The sequence below is a fragment of the Aspergillus tanneri genome (assembly GCF_003426965.1).
Source record: "Aspergillus tanneri strain NIH1004 chromosome Unknown AapTan_1_pilon_pilon_pilon, whole genome shotgun sequence".
In the NCBI taxonomy this organism is placed as follows: Eukaryota; Fungi; Ascomycota; class Eurotiomycetes; order Eurotiales; family Aspergillaceae; genus Aspergillus; species Aspergillus tanneri.
The window spans coordinates 3,524,452-3,538,717 of NW_022984628.1; the positions used below are offsets into that span (position 1 = coordinate 3,524,452).

Consider the following 14,266-nt stretch of genomic DNA (forward strand, 5'->3'; position numbering starts at 1 on the left):
GGGGGGTGTGATGCCGGAAAGAACTGAATCTCTGTAGCATACTGGCCCGTCGATCAGGTATAAATAGAAAGAAAGGGCAGCCTTATTCTTCTGGCCTTATATGGCGCTTCAGTAGTCGTACCGTTGGCAGCGTAGCTCGTGTCGTTTTCTGACCGATTCTCCCCCAGCGACCCTTCTCGGGGGCTGCGAGTCTTTGCCGCAAGTTTTGCCCCATCCATCCTCTCCCCGCCTCTGCCCACCCGATCTTCTTTTCGCTCATCCCTGTGGACACCCCCACACTCACGGTCAAGTCTATCGATATATCAGTAGGGTCGGACCTAGCAGATCTGGCAGCTGGCTGCGGATTATCGTGATCCTTCCATGCTGCCTCCGCACAAGGTCCCCCATCATGCGAGTCACTTCTCATTCCGTTGTCCCGCGCGACATCACCGAAGAGTTTACAGCCGCGGCCTCAAGTAAGAAGCTTCATAATTGGTTATAATTTCTGCTGGTTGATGGAGGTAGTTTGCTGACTCGGATGCTTTGTTCGACAGAGTTAAACACCGGTCAACTCGTCAAAGATGAATACTTTACGCTATTCGAGGCAGTGGGTGCGCTGGAGGTGGGTGACACTTTACCCTCTCTTTTAGCCCGCGAGATAGAGGGCCGTATGGTTCAGCCACTGATATTGTCGGGCATTCACAGATTATGGACTCGAAAATGGACAGCGGATACCTGGGCCCCGGAGAAAACCATACGCAAGCTTTAGAGGACGACTACGATATTATGCGGGAGCTAGCTCCGGAGGAGGTGATAGGGATCATGGATGAATTGCTCTGCCACGAGGTCGGTGAAAAAGGCTCCCTACATCACTGATGTGGCTGGAAATACGCAGGAGCACTACTGACAAGACCGGACAATGGCAGATGGCATGGCACATGGGACATCCCCTCTCGCAGACCCTCTTCACATCCATCTACCTCGATAAACTATTATGGCCCGTGCCCAAGTCCCTGGAAGAGGCTAGTTTCGACCGTCACAACGCTGCCCGGGAGAAAGGTGAATCGGACATGGTCCATCTGGTGTTGCGCGCATACTGTCTTGCGCTCGTCAAATGCTGTGATTTTGTCCATTCGCGGGTGACAGCTGAGTACTACTACGAGGTGTGTCGCTGTAATATTGTATGGACAAGGCTGGCGCTAATTGTGTGCAGGAGGAGGACTTTGTGACCCAACTATACAACCGCAGTCTACTGTCACAGTTCGACGTACAATATTTCACCGACTTGCTGGATCGTGCACTCTCTTGGCTCGATGACCAGGAGGGGACCATCGATTGGAAGCTAAGAGAAGCGATCAAACTCCGGCTTACGTTTCGGCGTGACTTTCTTCTCGGGCTAAATCAGGATGTCGATGTGATGGAAACGCGGACCACCCACCACTTCACGTCTTGTTTATCCCAACTAGACCCAATAACGAAGACGATCACCTTAGGCACACTGGTACCTGAGGCCTTCAGCTGGAAAATCCAGCGTAAACTGGCTAGTACCGTGCCTCCTCGGCCGATGGTGAAGATCAGCTCTGACGATGCGCTGGCGCATCTGAAACGGTTGTGCCAGGACGCCATCGATCTACTGGAGCTATTAGACTACCGGGGGCCGTATAACTTCAAGGTATGAGCGTCAAGCACTTTTGCGATCATTTGGTCATGTTCGATGCCTGACCATCCCAGGTGGCTATCTGGACGTTGCTGTCTCGAAAACCTCAGCCTTCTGTGTACATCAGATCCCTTCTCCAGACGGTGATTGTGAACGTGGTGAACAACAACACCACCATCCTCGGAACGTCACCGGCGAAGCAATTTCTATACGATGAGCTTGGGGAGATCGTTCTCCCGACCAGCACCCTCCTACAAGCCAACACAGATGATACAGAAATGCCGACCGATCCTCGTTTCCAGATAGCCCAGCACATGGATGCCTTTGCGAAGCGTTTCGCGCCGGTATGACCTGACCGATTCTTCCCGCAACCCAGAGGCTAACTGAGACACAGGCCTTCATAGACACGTTTCGAAGTGCGTGTCTGAACCGCTGTCGCATTCGCCGAACGGTCTGCCACACCATCGTTGACTGGGACAACCTGCAGATGGAGGTAAGTGTCTACCCAACCCCGTTACGTGGCAAGCCCGCGTCTAACGACGCCCTCTTCCCCCGACAGGCTGAAGACCTCGATGAACAGCTTCGCACACTAAGCAGCGAGTCTCCCTTGGTGCTACAAAACGGCGACGCGGCCTATTCATACCCGCTCAGCAGCTGGGCCTACCATCAGAAACTGAGCCAATTCCGACTGGTCCTACAACTGGGCTTCGAACTGTCGATATATTCCCCGGAAGAGCTCCCCGGAATGTACTGGTACCTATCGCACATCTGCTCAACCCATCTCGGTCACATCGACCGCATCCGGACCTTCACCGTCGCCACGGCGAAACGCAACTTGACCGCGCTCGCGGGAAAGAACCACCAGGCGGTCGAACGGCACGGCGTCCTACAAAAATCGCTCCGACTTCTCGAGCGCATTACGACGCAGATCGTCGCCGTCGACGCCTTTGCCATCGCGCTGCATGCGCTGTACGTTCTCCTGGCGCGCCATGGGGTTCTCCCGACCGCCTCGTCGACCCAGGCATACTCGGACGACCGGCTCCGCTACGAACTGCGCATGAAGCCCTTCATTCCCATCACCCTGCCGGAACTCGTACCCTACGAGGAATACCGGCGCGAAGCCATGCTGGACGGCGACAGCGACGCGACTGTGGTGGAGCGCGCGACGAAAGCCATTTCGGAGGCGCGCAAAGCATGGGAAGCGACGCTGGCGAACGGCGCCTTCGTCATGGATGTCGACGACGACGACGACGCGGGGGATCAACGGCGGGCGATCGAAGATGATTGGAAACAGGAGGTGAAGAACACGATGCGCGCGTGCATCGGGGCCAGCATCGCCATCGAGACAGTGAAAAATGCGCTGGAGATGCACGGGCCAACCGGAGGCCCTGAAACCGCTAACGCCTCGAACCGGCTCTGTCTCCAGGTTGACATCCCCGAGACAGGGTCCAAGACACGTTGGCATGATTGGTGGGCGGTTCCCCAGGTGTCACCGATTGCATCGTCCTAGAGATGGCATTGGAGAGCATGAGGTGAAGGACGAAATCATTTGGGGACGAGAGGCGTATAATCCCGAGACCGACGCTGACGGGGAGACAGACCTGTATATGAGAAAAAAAAAATCATCTTACTAGAATTATGTAGAAAGTACATCCAAAAAAAGACGAAAAAGAGAAAGGAACCAACAATTCGACGTATAGGAAGTACATTGGTAGCAAGGAGAGTAGTATGATTGTAGATGTCTCGAGATGGACATCTGGATTTGATTGCTGTTCAGTTCAGTTCAACCTTGGGAACTGCGGATCGCACGAACCAAGAATGGGGGGTTAAATGGTGTCATTTTTGTCACTTCAGACAAAAAAAAAAAAAAAAAATCCCTAAGAAACAGAGAGTGAGAATGAGAATGAGAATGAGAAGAAAAGATCTGTTATACAAGATCAGGTCCGATCTGAACGTATGTCCAGTGGGCACCACACCATTTCGGAAATCACTGGCCGATTCATAACAGAGGTATTCATTCTTGTTGACTTTATTTTGTCTATTTATTACTGCATTTCCTAGTTAACTTTATTCTGACTACCGGCTGATTCATCCCTTCCAATCCGGGGCATGAACATGATTAATGAGGAGTTGACGGATTGATGGGTTCGTCCAGACAATTCCTACTTTTCTTCTGGATTTTTATTCGTTCGTGCGATCTCCATCTTCTTCCTTTCTTCCTCTTCCTTCAATCTCTTCATCCCATCCCATCCTACCTCTATGGACTGTCGGTCATCTTAAGGTACCTGTTTAACTGATCCAGAATTTTCTTCGCGTCTACTCTCCTCCCTGTCTACCACCTGCCACTGACTGTCCTCGTCTACCAACCGATTCCTCGACTTGACCTGTTGCTGCTCCTACATACTAGAAATAAATTATTGTCTCCCTTCTCGCTCCCTGATCGTCGCTGGACCCCATATTCGATGCCAATCACGCTTCTTTTCAGTTTCAAGCCACCAACAGCCTCCCTCTTCTCCCTTCGAGGACCAGCTTCCTTCTCTCCTCATCGCCGTTAGCGGGGCCGATCGAGAGCTCCACCACCACAAGACGACCCAATTCATTCCTGCGATGCCTCCCTATCCGATTCGCCGACGGCCTCGTGAGTGCAAAACTTGCCTTCCATGCCGAGCCAGCAAGGTTCGCTGTGATCGCAACATCCCCTGCAGTAACTGTGTCAAGCGCAACTTTAACTGCTCCTACGGTCGTCCACTCCCAACCCTGCCGAGACCGTCGTTCCCAGACTCCTACTCTTCCGACGCCTCCACACCTCAGTATCAACCCGCCGCCACGGCCAGCTACCTCTCCTCCACGCGCGATCTTCCTAGCATCACCGAGCCGGATAATCCGCTGTCGGACACGGTGCATGTGTCCCAGGTCGAGTGGGATGAGATCAACTCGAAAATGAAGGCCATGGAACAGATCCTGTCGAGCCTCGATTCGCTATTCCAATCTCATGCCGCTCGGAAAATCACCGAACCCCGACCGGACGCCGTCTCAACAACCGAGGACAAGCCCCCCCCAGCATCTCATGGCATCTATGGCGCATATGCTTTGGAAACGGGTCCAGTACATATTGGCTCCCGATCCGCCTTGGTGGACATTCTCAACAGGTCGCAAGGGTCCGAGGAGACGGCCAGGGCACTCCCCAAGGATGACCTTTTGGCCGAGTTGGCCATGGGGAATGAGTCCGCCGCGTACCCATTCGTGGACCTGTGGTCGTCCGACCCGTATACCTTTAATATTGCCGGAGTCTGCGGGATGCTACCGGACGACGACCAATGTCGCAGGTGAGCGGTCCCTACCCCCTGCTTCTGCCCCCGGCGCAGCGCCTCACGCGACTCTCCGCTGATCGGTGTAACAATCCGCAGATTCCTAAGTTTTTACCGGGATATTGGTGCGGTCCTGTATCCCGTCCTTCCGAATATCGCCAAGTTAGAAGAGGACATGAACCGGCTATTGGACGGTCGCGTAGCAGCAGGTGGTGTGTATCGACCCGATGCTAACGGCTTCATCAAACCGTTCGGTATGAGCCTGGCCTTTCTGAGCCTGCTATTTGCCGTTATAGCGTCGGGTTGTCAACTGTCCGACCTGCCGGGCAGCGAACGGCAGTTCGTGTCATGGGTCTATGGTTCGTTGGTTTGTTCCTGACCGCTCGATCTCTTCTCGATGCTGACGTGTGTTTTTCAGTATCCTGTTCGTACCAGTGCCTGCGCATGCTGAACTATGTGTCGCAGCCGACCATCGAAGTGATCCAGATTCTGTTGATTATCAGCAACGTGCTGTCCTATAATATGAATGCCGGTGCTTCGTACACCTTACTCGGTGGGTGCCATTGTCGAGGGAGTCCGGGGTATTCATGACTAATGGGGGAGTTGCGGTATAGGGATGACGGAGCGAATGTGCATGGTGCTTGGCCTCCATGTTGAGACGTCAGGGTTCCCGCCAGCCATCCAGGCAACCCGGAGAAGAGTATGGTAAGCAGGGTTTGGGTGTCCCCCTGGAGAATCAACCTGGTTATCTGACAATCAACTCCGGTTTGCCAGGTGGGCTATGGCCTTCCAAAATAGTCATTTCTCTCTAGCTTACGACCGGCCGTCGATTACCATGGTCAGTCAGCCAGAAATCCCGTATGATCCGAAGTCGATGCCCGGCCACCGATCGTACTTTGAAACCCTCTGCCGGATCATCTCCGTCGTGCTAGAGATGCTGCGCGAATTGATATTCACGCACCATTCGCATCTGCGATACGTTCAAATACGCGAGTACAAACATCGCATTGAGTGTATTCTCACGGAGGCCGCGCCCCATCTGCGGTACCGGGAACGATGTACCACGTTGGCCGAGAATATTGAGCGGACAGAGCTGCGATTACACACATCTTACTATATCTCAGTTATGTGCCGTGGAGCGCTGGATCCTGACTCCGTCCTTGACGGACAGCGGCGGGCGGCGGTCCGGGACGACTGCCTAGCCAATCTGATGAAGACGATCGAGGCGTTCGTCGAGCTGCATTTCCTTAACCCCCACTGCTCGCGCAACTGGATCAGTCTGCAGCGATCGATCGCGTCCGCTTTCTTGCTGGTCGCCCACAACAACGATAAGATCCATGCCCAAACTTGGAACCTGATCAAAAAACTAGAGCTGGCCCTGGAGGACCATGTGTTTGCCCATGGGGAGGCCGAACATAACAAGCAAACGGATTCGGCGAAGCATCTCGAGTCATCGCTCCGAGCGCTCCGCGAGGTCAGCGCTGCGTTCCATCTCAGGAGGAAAGGCGCGTCTGCGCCGGAGACGACGAACGTATCTCCGAGCACCTCCCCCGTCACTGTGATGAGGTCGCCTACCTCGGTGAATGTCCGTCCTGGCACCGAATCGCCCACTATGTCCCGTTATGAGGTAGGACCCGAGAATGGACACATTGGTAACATTCTCAACCGGGTTTCGGATGTGATGCTCTTCCCGAGCATGAACACGGGAAATGCATGATCCCATCAGGCGCGAAGCGCCGTAAGTAAATACCCCCATTCCGATGGCTGTCACTAGGCGTATCTCACATTCTTGGCTGGGGAATGCAAGTACCTACATCTGTAAACCACTCACGCCATGTCTTTCTGTGCTTGGAACCGGTAGGGGGGAGGGGAGCCTGTCCCTGAGTGATCCACGGGGCATTTCATCCTAACACTCAATGCATTGCGAATGCTTTAGGCGGGAGAAATGCGGATCTGGTAGTGCCACCAAGTTCCAGTGGTATTCATTCCTTTTTGAGAGGGAAAGGAGGCGCAGGAGGAATTTATTTGTAGCTTCAATTGGTTTGCACGTTCCCGAGCATTCGCCGTTTCGGCCGAATGGTGGGCAATCAGTCGCGCTTTGGGTTGCTTTGTACTCCTTGCATCGCAATCCGATCAACTACATACTGTAGTTCAATAGTTCCAATGCCCATTGGGCTTCGTGACTCATGCTGATGTCCTGTCCATCCCCATCCGGGTTGGTTCCTTTTCGACGCCACATTGCCCTCGTATCGAATGGCAGACGCCATCGTGTGACGCGTGATGGGTCTGAACGCTGGCTGGCGCTAGCTCCTGCTCTGACCACTCCTTTCCTAGGAAGACACAGATTGGGGCAAACTTGCTTCCAACGCACAGGGGTGTTTTGGCTGCAAAATGGTTGGATCGTGACTAATAACTACCTAATAATTACATTAGAAACCATAGTGACGAAAAAGCCAGACAGACGGACCATCGGTGGGTCCCATCTCGGATCCGAGATCCAAGTTGACTCCATCGCAAACCTTTCCAATCGTGCTACGAACTCTACAGAACGTACCGCGGAACTGGCACAGGCAAAGTGTGGGTAGCGGTGGAGATTCCCTCTCTGTCTCAAGACCCTGGGATCGCGATATTACGGCGTACTTTACAGTGGTGCCAATACTGGCCACACCTCGTGGCGCGAAAGAAGCGCCATGATCCGACAATCCTGACAGGGGTGAGGAACCGGATTCCTCCGTGGAAGGGATATGACCCGTCTGGAACTGGGTGGTATGATCAGTCAGGGGAAGTGGATACCGACGATGGGCCCAGGATCTCTTTTCTACACTCGGAGGTATTACATCTGCCAACGTCAGATTCTTGTCTTCATCGACCAGCTCTACGAATTAGATGGCTGGCTAACCGTCGGGGGATTAAAACCCTCCGATCTGAGTAAGACCAATTTGAAACAGAAGAAGCTTGTGCTAGGGTGATGAATACTATAAACTTGATTGACCAAGGACTGTTAGTGGAAGTTTATCCCAGCTTCCCTTAAGTACGGAGTAGAAAGGCCACCAATTCCCCCGCGAGGATGACTCTGGAATGGATGTGCAGATTGCGATCTCCTGAAGCTTTACATTTCCAGACTAGCAGGTATCCTCAATCCAGGAAGGATTTTTGCACACTGCATATCTGACACAGCCAGACTCCTTCAACCCATGCGATATCAATTCCGCCCCAATGCCACCTCATGGGCTATTGCATTCAGGCCTCCCATACTATAATCCATTAAATAATGAAACCAGCTGAGCAGGATGAATGGCAGAACCATGTCGATCTGACTGGAGAGATCGGCAACTTGCTTGTTCTCTCTCTTGCACGCCCGATCAAGTAAATGACCGATCAATCAGGTATAAATGGCACTTCACCATCTGATTCATTGTAAGGACATTCCGCAGGCTAGATATTGATACGGCTCGAGGAACATGGACAAAAAACTCATCCTCCTCACCTTTCTCTCGCTCGCGCGCGCCTGGCTACCTAATACGGACAAATCCATCACCTCCCCCGACGGCACCAACCTCTTCAAGGCATCCAACGGCAAGATCCGAGGCGTGAACCTCGGTTCTCAGTTCATCTTCGAGCCATGGATTGCTGAGAACTCTTGGTCCGAACTGGGCTGCAAGGACCAGCCCTCGGAGTTTGACTGCGTATCGTCGCTGGGCCAGGAAACTGCAGACGCGGCGTTCGCAAAACACTGGGGGTCATGGATCACCCGAGACGACATCTCGGAGATGGTCAGCTACGGGCTCAACACCATCCGGATTCCTGTGGGGTATTGGATGAAAGAGGACCTGGTCTACCGCGACAGCGAGCACTTTCCCCGCGGCGGATTCGACTACTTCGAAAAGCTCTGCGGATGGGCCAGTGACGCGGGGATGTACATCATTGTGGATCTGCACGGGGCGCCGGGGGCCCAGACGCCGAAGAACGCATTCACGGGGCAGTATGCGCCGGAACCAGGGTTCTACAACTCGGGGCAGTACGAACGGGCGCTACAGTTCCTGGAGTGGATGGCGCAGAAGGTGCACCAGAGCGACTCATTCCGCAATGTGGGCATGCTGGAGGTGGTGAATGAGCCAGTGCAGAATGAGGGCCAGACGGCTACGATGAGGTCGGAGTATTATCCGAAGGCATTTGATGTATGTATGTCTTCCACCTCCCCGTTGTATATGCTGACCGAATAGCGAATCCGATCTGCTGAAAAAAACCTCAATATCAACCAATCCAACTACCTACACATCCAGATGATGGACCGACTCTGGGGCGCAGGTGACCCGCACGAGTTCCTGACTGACGACTACTACGCGGCGTACGATGACCACCGGTACCTGAAGTGGGCGAACGTGGAGGTGTCGCAGGACAGCTATATCCGGACGTCGTGCAGCGACCAGCTGGACGCCAACAAGCCGACGATCGTGGGCGAGTGGAGTCTGAGCGTGCCGGACGACGTGGAGAACAGCGACGAGTGGTCAAAAGATGGACAGAAGGATTTCTATCGACGGTGGTTTGCAGCGCAGGTGACGGCGTACGAGCGACAACAGGGATGGGTGTTTTGGACGTGGAAGAGCGAGTTGGGGGATTACCGATGGGCCTATAAAGGTATCTTTCTCTCTCTATATGTTTTTGTTTTCTACTAACTGGGATAGATGCCATCGAGGCGGAAGTAATCCCGAAGGATTTGAAGGTGGAAAAAGTCTGCTCTTAGTTTTTCTCTACGGAGTACTATGTACCTGTATGCCTCCATGTACACTAGTCCAACCCAATTCAAGAGTCATGAAGTATGAATCACTCCTGAAACCCAATATCCCCCGCCTCTGTACCGATCTGAATCCCATACACCCAAGTATCAATAACGACCTCCTCACCACGATACGCCCCGAACTTCGGCTCCGCGCGACCGGGGAAAGTCGTCGCCTGCAGCCGAGTCTCCCCATTGTTGAATTTCTGCTTCTTCCCGTCATAGATCAACTCGACCCAGCCCTTCTCAGCGGTATTGATAGCCATCATGATCTGATGGCGTTCTTCGAGTTCGGGCTTGACGGACCACTGGGAGACGCGACCGGTTTTGGCATCAGCTTGGTATCGGAAGTTCAATTGGCCTTCTTTGACTTCGAGGGAGAGGGGGATGTTTGCGCCACCGTCGTGGCCGTTGTTGGCTTTATACTCCTTACTATAGGTGCTATTAGCTTTCGTCTGTCTTCGTCTGTATCTGTATCTCTTCCGTATCTCTTCCATCTGTGTAACTCTCTCTGTGTGTCTGTCTCGATCTATTATAAGGGCAAGAAAGAAAAGGAAAGGAATAGATACAATTGCCAAATCATCAAACTCTGCTGCAACTCCGCCAAGGCAAAATCATATTTAATGTAATAAGTCTGATCTGCCTTTGTCTTTCCATGGAGGGCATGGTACTCGGCGCGGATGTACCCCTTCTCACGATGGTAGTGCAACGCCGGCGTACCGTGGGAATCCTGTCCCAGTTTCACGTAGAGCTCGTCGGTATTACCCTTGGGTCGCTGGCCTCGTTTGGCCTCGAGGTTCAGCGTGCCGATTTTCGATGGGTTGTCGCCGCGAGAGGCGTTGAAGTCGAGGAGGAGTTCGGCGGACACGAGAGGCAGGACGGAAAGGAGGGAGAGGAGTTTCATTTTGCCTAGTTTTTTCTTTTTTTCTTCTTTATTATTATACTTATTATAAGAAGTTTTATTATAAATGTGGTGGTGTTGAGATGTATTTATTTATACCTCTAGAAACACGGCCTTTGATTATCTCCCGACGGCCCCCGTCGATCACTGTCGGAGGTTTTTGCTGGCCCTTGACCTAATAACTAAGGAAAGGACGCGTGGATATGATTTCCCCCTTTTCGAGTCCCACCTCTCATGTCGCACGTCAAGCACCCCTAGTGTGCCTCGTCAAGTCTTAGAGTGTCAGATTATATACTCAGGCTGGTTACGTGCGCCCCCATACTCAACGCTTCTATGTATGGTGAAACGGATCGTTCGCGTTGAATGGGAACTTGCGCGCCACCACTTCCCCCTGATAGTCCCAGAGCTGTTCCAGCTGCTGCGCCGGCGTCTTCACCGCACATTGCGCCGGCCTCGGCCCAAACATCTCCACCGTCGTCTCTGTGTTAGTCCCGTATTGAATGCGCACCGCCTGCCGTGTGCGCCGGCTGGGATTGTCCAGCAGGTAGTTGACCGGCGTGAACCGCAGCCCTGCGTGCGCCGTTGTCATCACCGTGTTGGGCAGGTCGCCCGTGTGCGGGACATGATGCATCCCCAGGTTCAGCCAGAGCACCAGGTCTGTCTGGTTCAGGCTCTCGCCATCGAAGAACCGCGAAAAGTCCACCGGCGGGTCGTGCACGTCCTGGTTGTTGTAGGCATGCGCCCCCCGTGGCTCCCAGTCGTGCTGCCGCGTGATCTGCACGTCGTACTCGGCCCAGCGCGCCGCATGCACCAGTGTGCTGGAGTTGCGCACCGTCAGATGCGTCGTGCCTGCCGGGAGGACGTGATATCCGCGGAACTCGCCGTATCGGTTGCGCTGGTCCTGGTTGATGACGTGCACCTGCGTACCCCCTTCCCAGAACAGGCGCCCCTCGTCCTCGCTGCCCACCAGTAACCGCCGTAGCTTCATCGTGTGCCGCGGCCGTTCGGACCAGACGTACGACTGCGTCACGGGCACCATCGAGGTCAACTCGACGCTGTTATCCGTGCCCAGGATGTCGAAGTCGGCCTTGAAGCTCATGACGTGGTCGTGCATCGACCCGGATAGTGCGTCGCGGATGCGGTATCCGTACTCCTCATTGTGTGCGTAGAAGGCCGCCTGGACGTAGCCCGACGCCTTCACTTCCACCCCCATAGTGCCGTCCAGGTAGAAGGTGTAGCTGAAGGTGTAGTCGTAGTTGCCCACCGTCGCCACCGACCGTAGCGTTAGATAGACGTTGCGCGTGCTGCTAACGGCGCTGCCGCTGTTATGGCGCCGCATGGCGCTGTCCGACTGGTACTCGAACAGGCACAAACTGTTGATATGCGTGCGCGTCTTGTCGTTGGCGTGGAACGTGGTGTTGAGGTACGTGGCGTAGGCCGGGCAGTCGTGGCCCTTGATCAGCTCGAATGAGTAAGGTCCGAACCCGTAGAAGGAGTCGAGGAAGGCCGTGCCGGACGACACAGGGTCATTGCCCGCGTAGTGCGCTAGCGCCTCCTGCAAGCCCAGTTCATACAGGATGCGCTGCCCGCGGAAGCGTACATCGAACAGGGAGAGCCCCGTGTCGCGCGAGAACCCCACGTAGAAGGAGAAGTCCATCCACGAGATGTACTGGCGCTTATGATCCACGCCGAAGCGGCTGCCCCCCGGCACCACCGCGGCGGGGGGCTCGCGGTCATCACGGGGTAGCGGGGGTCCCTGGGGGTGGGTGAGCGCCCAGTCGCCGTCGACGTTGGCGCCCAGCTTAACGAAGCCCGGTGTGAAGTAGGCGGCACGGAAGGCCTCGGTGGTCTCGTAGAAGATGTCGTTATACAGCCAACCCAGCACCCGCCACTGTGTCGGGTCGCGGCCGGTCACGTCACTCTTCAAATACAGCCCCAGCGGGAGCAGGGAACCGGCATCGTCCACGTCGTCGCTGGTGGGCCGGTTCCAGTACATATCCCAGCGCAGGACCCGGCCGTCTTTCTCTTGCCACATGGGGTCAACGCCCCAGAGAACCAGGGTATCATTGTCCAATCCCAACGCAGTGCCGTTCCAGAGATCCCACGTGATGTCGGCAATCGAGGCGCTGACATTGAACATCCATCGCTGGTGCAGCGCCGGGTCCGGGTTCAGATTACGCACCTTTCCCTGCGTCTTTCGCGTCATGGGGAACTCGAGCGGCGTCCAGCCCGTCGCAGGCTGGATAGGCAGCGGCCCGACCAGGATATCCTGGTAGTAGGCGTCCTCCGAGGCGCGGTTGTTGAGCATGACCCGCGCATACCGTGGAGGCATCTCGTCGTGCTCGTCGAGATACCGTACGACATCGCTCTTATTGGGATACATCAGCTCGACCCAGGATCTATCATACAAGGTCAGACTGTCAGCGCTCTTTACATTCATCTGGGGAGGATGAGTGCGACTCGTTGCTCACATCGTGTTATCCCACGAGTCCGCTTTCTCAAAGATGGTCAGGTTGAGCTCAGGCTGACGGAACAACCATTGCACCACTGCTGTATTCTCCTCGTGTGAGAGACCGTGCCAGACATTCTCCTTGGGGGCGACAATTGCATCTGCTGCTTGTTCGGGACAAAGCGGTGTGCTGATCGAGGCATTGTGTCCTCGCAAACTCCGCGGAGCCGGGGGCCTTAATGGGGGTCGCGCGACCACGGGGACACCGCCCAGCAGTAGGACAGGAAAGACGAAGGATAACTTCATGGTGTGGGGATTGAAAACTGAAGTCAGGTGAGGGCCGGAGCAGCGAGTACTATATATGCCAAATGAGAGTCTGCGAAAGGACAGCTAGAGAACAGTCTTCTCATCGCAGAAGGATTCCCCCTCTGAGACGTATCAAACCCAAGCGCCACCTGCCTATTTTTCAATAGTGCTGAATTCCGATCGATGGAATACTGTAGCTCCTTCCCTCTCTCAGAGTTAACAGAGGCCGTCGGGAAGGTGGGAAGCACATTCAGTCAGATCCAAACGCGTCAATTCCATTGCACCTTGGATGTGCCAGGGAGTAATTTGCCTCCCAACTAGAAGCATACCAGCCAAAGTTTACCTGGTATGCCTCCATTGGAGGGGGGTTGGATGCTCGGACAAAGCCGTCCTCAGTCCCCGGGTACTATTGGGCAGGAATCCGGTGTTTTGCTCCATACGAAGTAATCGGGATTGAACCAGTGATTCTATGTCTATTCCGGGTCGAACAGGTGGCGTGGGGTCAATGTAAATTGCACTGGTATGCACGAGGCTGTTCCTCCATTTTGCAAAATGTACTGTCTATGGTACTCCTGCATTCTTCCTGGATCGGGAAACTCTCTTGAAGAGGCCTGGATCCTATTGATTGTTCTCCCACTGCACCTCAAGGTCAACAGCTAACAGATATAGATAGTCATGGAGCAGCTCGATCATTGTCAGAGATGTCAAAAAGATGGAGGCATCATCTCGATGGAAAGGCCCATTCGATCGCGTGCATCGAGCTAACAGGGAGTGGCTGCATTTCTCAGCGGGAGATCATCCGCTGAGATAGCTCAACGAGGAGTAGTGTATATGTGTATTTAAAGCCCCATCTAACGCGACCCCCTAACAGAGCACGTAACATCCCAAA

At 54.3% G+C, this 14,266-nt stretch overlaps 5 protein-coding genes across 5 annotated transcripts; 3 read left to right on the plus strand and 2 right to left on the minus strand.

Moving 5' to 3' along the window:
• Window positions 1-388: 388 nt before the first annotated feature.
• On the plus strand, window positions 389-3,146 carry ATNIH1004_003151 (N-alpha-acetyltransferase 35, NatC auxiliary subunit; the record flags this gene model as incomplete). The annotated part of the gene is made up of 8 exons (XM_033567831.1): window positions 389-455; window positions 534-601; window positions 685-825; window positions 906-1,142; window positions 1,193-1,651; window positions 1,711-1,980; window positions 2,031-2,129; window positions 2,196-3,146. 8 exons carry the CDS (start codon window positions 389-391, stop codon window positions 3,144-3,146), a joined length of 2,292 nt encoding a protein of 763 aa, XP_033429826.1.
• Window positions 3,147-4,243: 1,097 nt separating this feature from the next.
• ATNIH1004_003152 (uncharacterized protein) lies at window positions 4,244-6,661 on the plus strand (the record flags this gene model as incomplete). The annotated part of the gene is made up of 5 exons (XM_033567832.1): window positions 4,244-4,962; window positions 5,044-5,303; window positions 5,363-5,497; window positions 5,559-5,649; window positions 5,719-6,661. 5 exons carry the CDS (start codon window positions 4,244-4,246, stop codon window positions 6,659-6,661), a joined length of 2,148 nt encoding a protein of 715 aa, XP_033429827.1.
• A 1,744-nt stretch (window positions 6,662-8,405) lies between these two features.
• Window positions 8,406-9,688, plus strand: ATNIH1004_003153 (glycoside hydrolase family 5 protein; the record flags this gene model as incomplete). The annotated part of the gene is made up of 3 exons (XM_033567833.1): window positions 8,406-9,122; window positions 9,168-9,582; window positions 9,630-9,688. 3 exons carry the CDS (start codon window positions 8,406-8,408, stop codon window positions 9,686-9,688), a joined length of 1,191 nt encoding a protein of 396 aa, XP_033429828.1.
• Window positions 9,689-9,768: 80 nt separating this feature from the next.
• ATNIH1004_003154 (uncharacterized protein) lies at window positions 9,769-10,625 on the minus strand (the record flags this gene model as incomplete). Its single annotated transcript, XM_033567834.1, has 2 exons — window positions 9,769-10,153; window positions 10,291-10,625. The coding sequence occupies 2 exons, from the start codon at window positions 10,623-10,625 to the stop codon at window positions 9,769-9,771; spliced, it is 720 nt and encodes a 239-aa protein (XP_033429829.1).
• A 328-nt stretch (window positions 10,626-10,953) lies between these two features.
• ATNIH1004_003155 (uncharacterized protein) lies at window positions 10,954-13,377 on the minus strand (the record flags this gene model as incomplete). The annotated part of the gene is made up of 2 exons (XM_033567835.1): window positions 10,954-13,021; window positions 13,094-13,377. 2 exons carry the CDS (start codon window positions 13,375-13,377, stop codon window positions 10,954-10,956), a joined length of 2,352 nt encoding a protein of 783 aa, XP_033429830.1.
• Window positions 13,378-14,266: the final 889 nt, after the last annotated feature.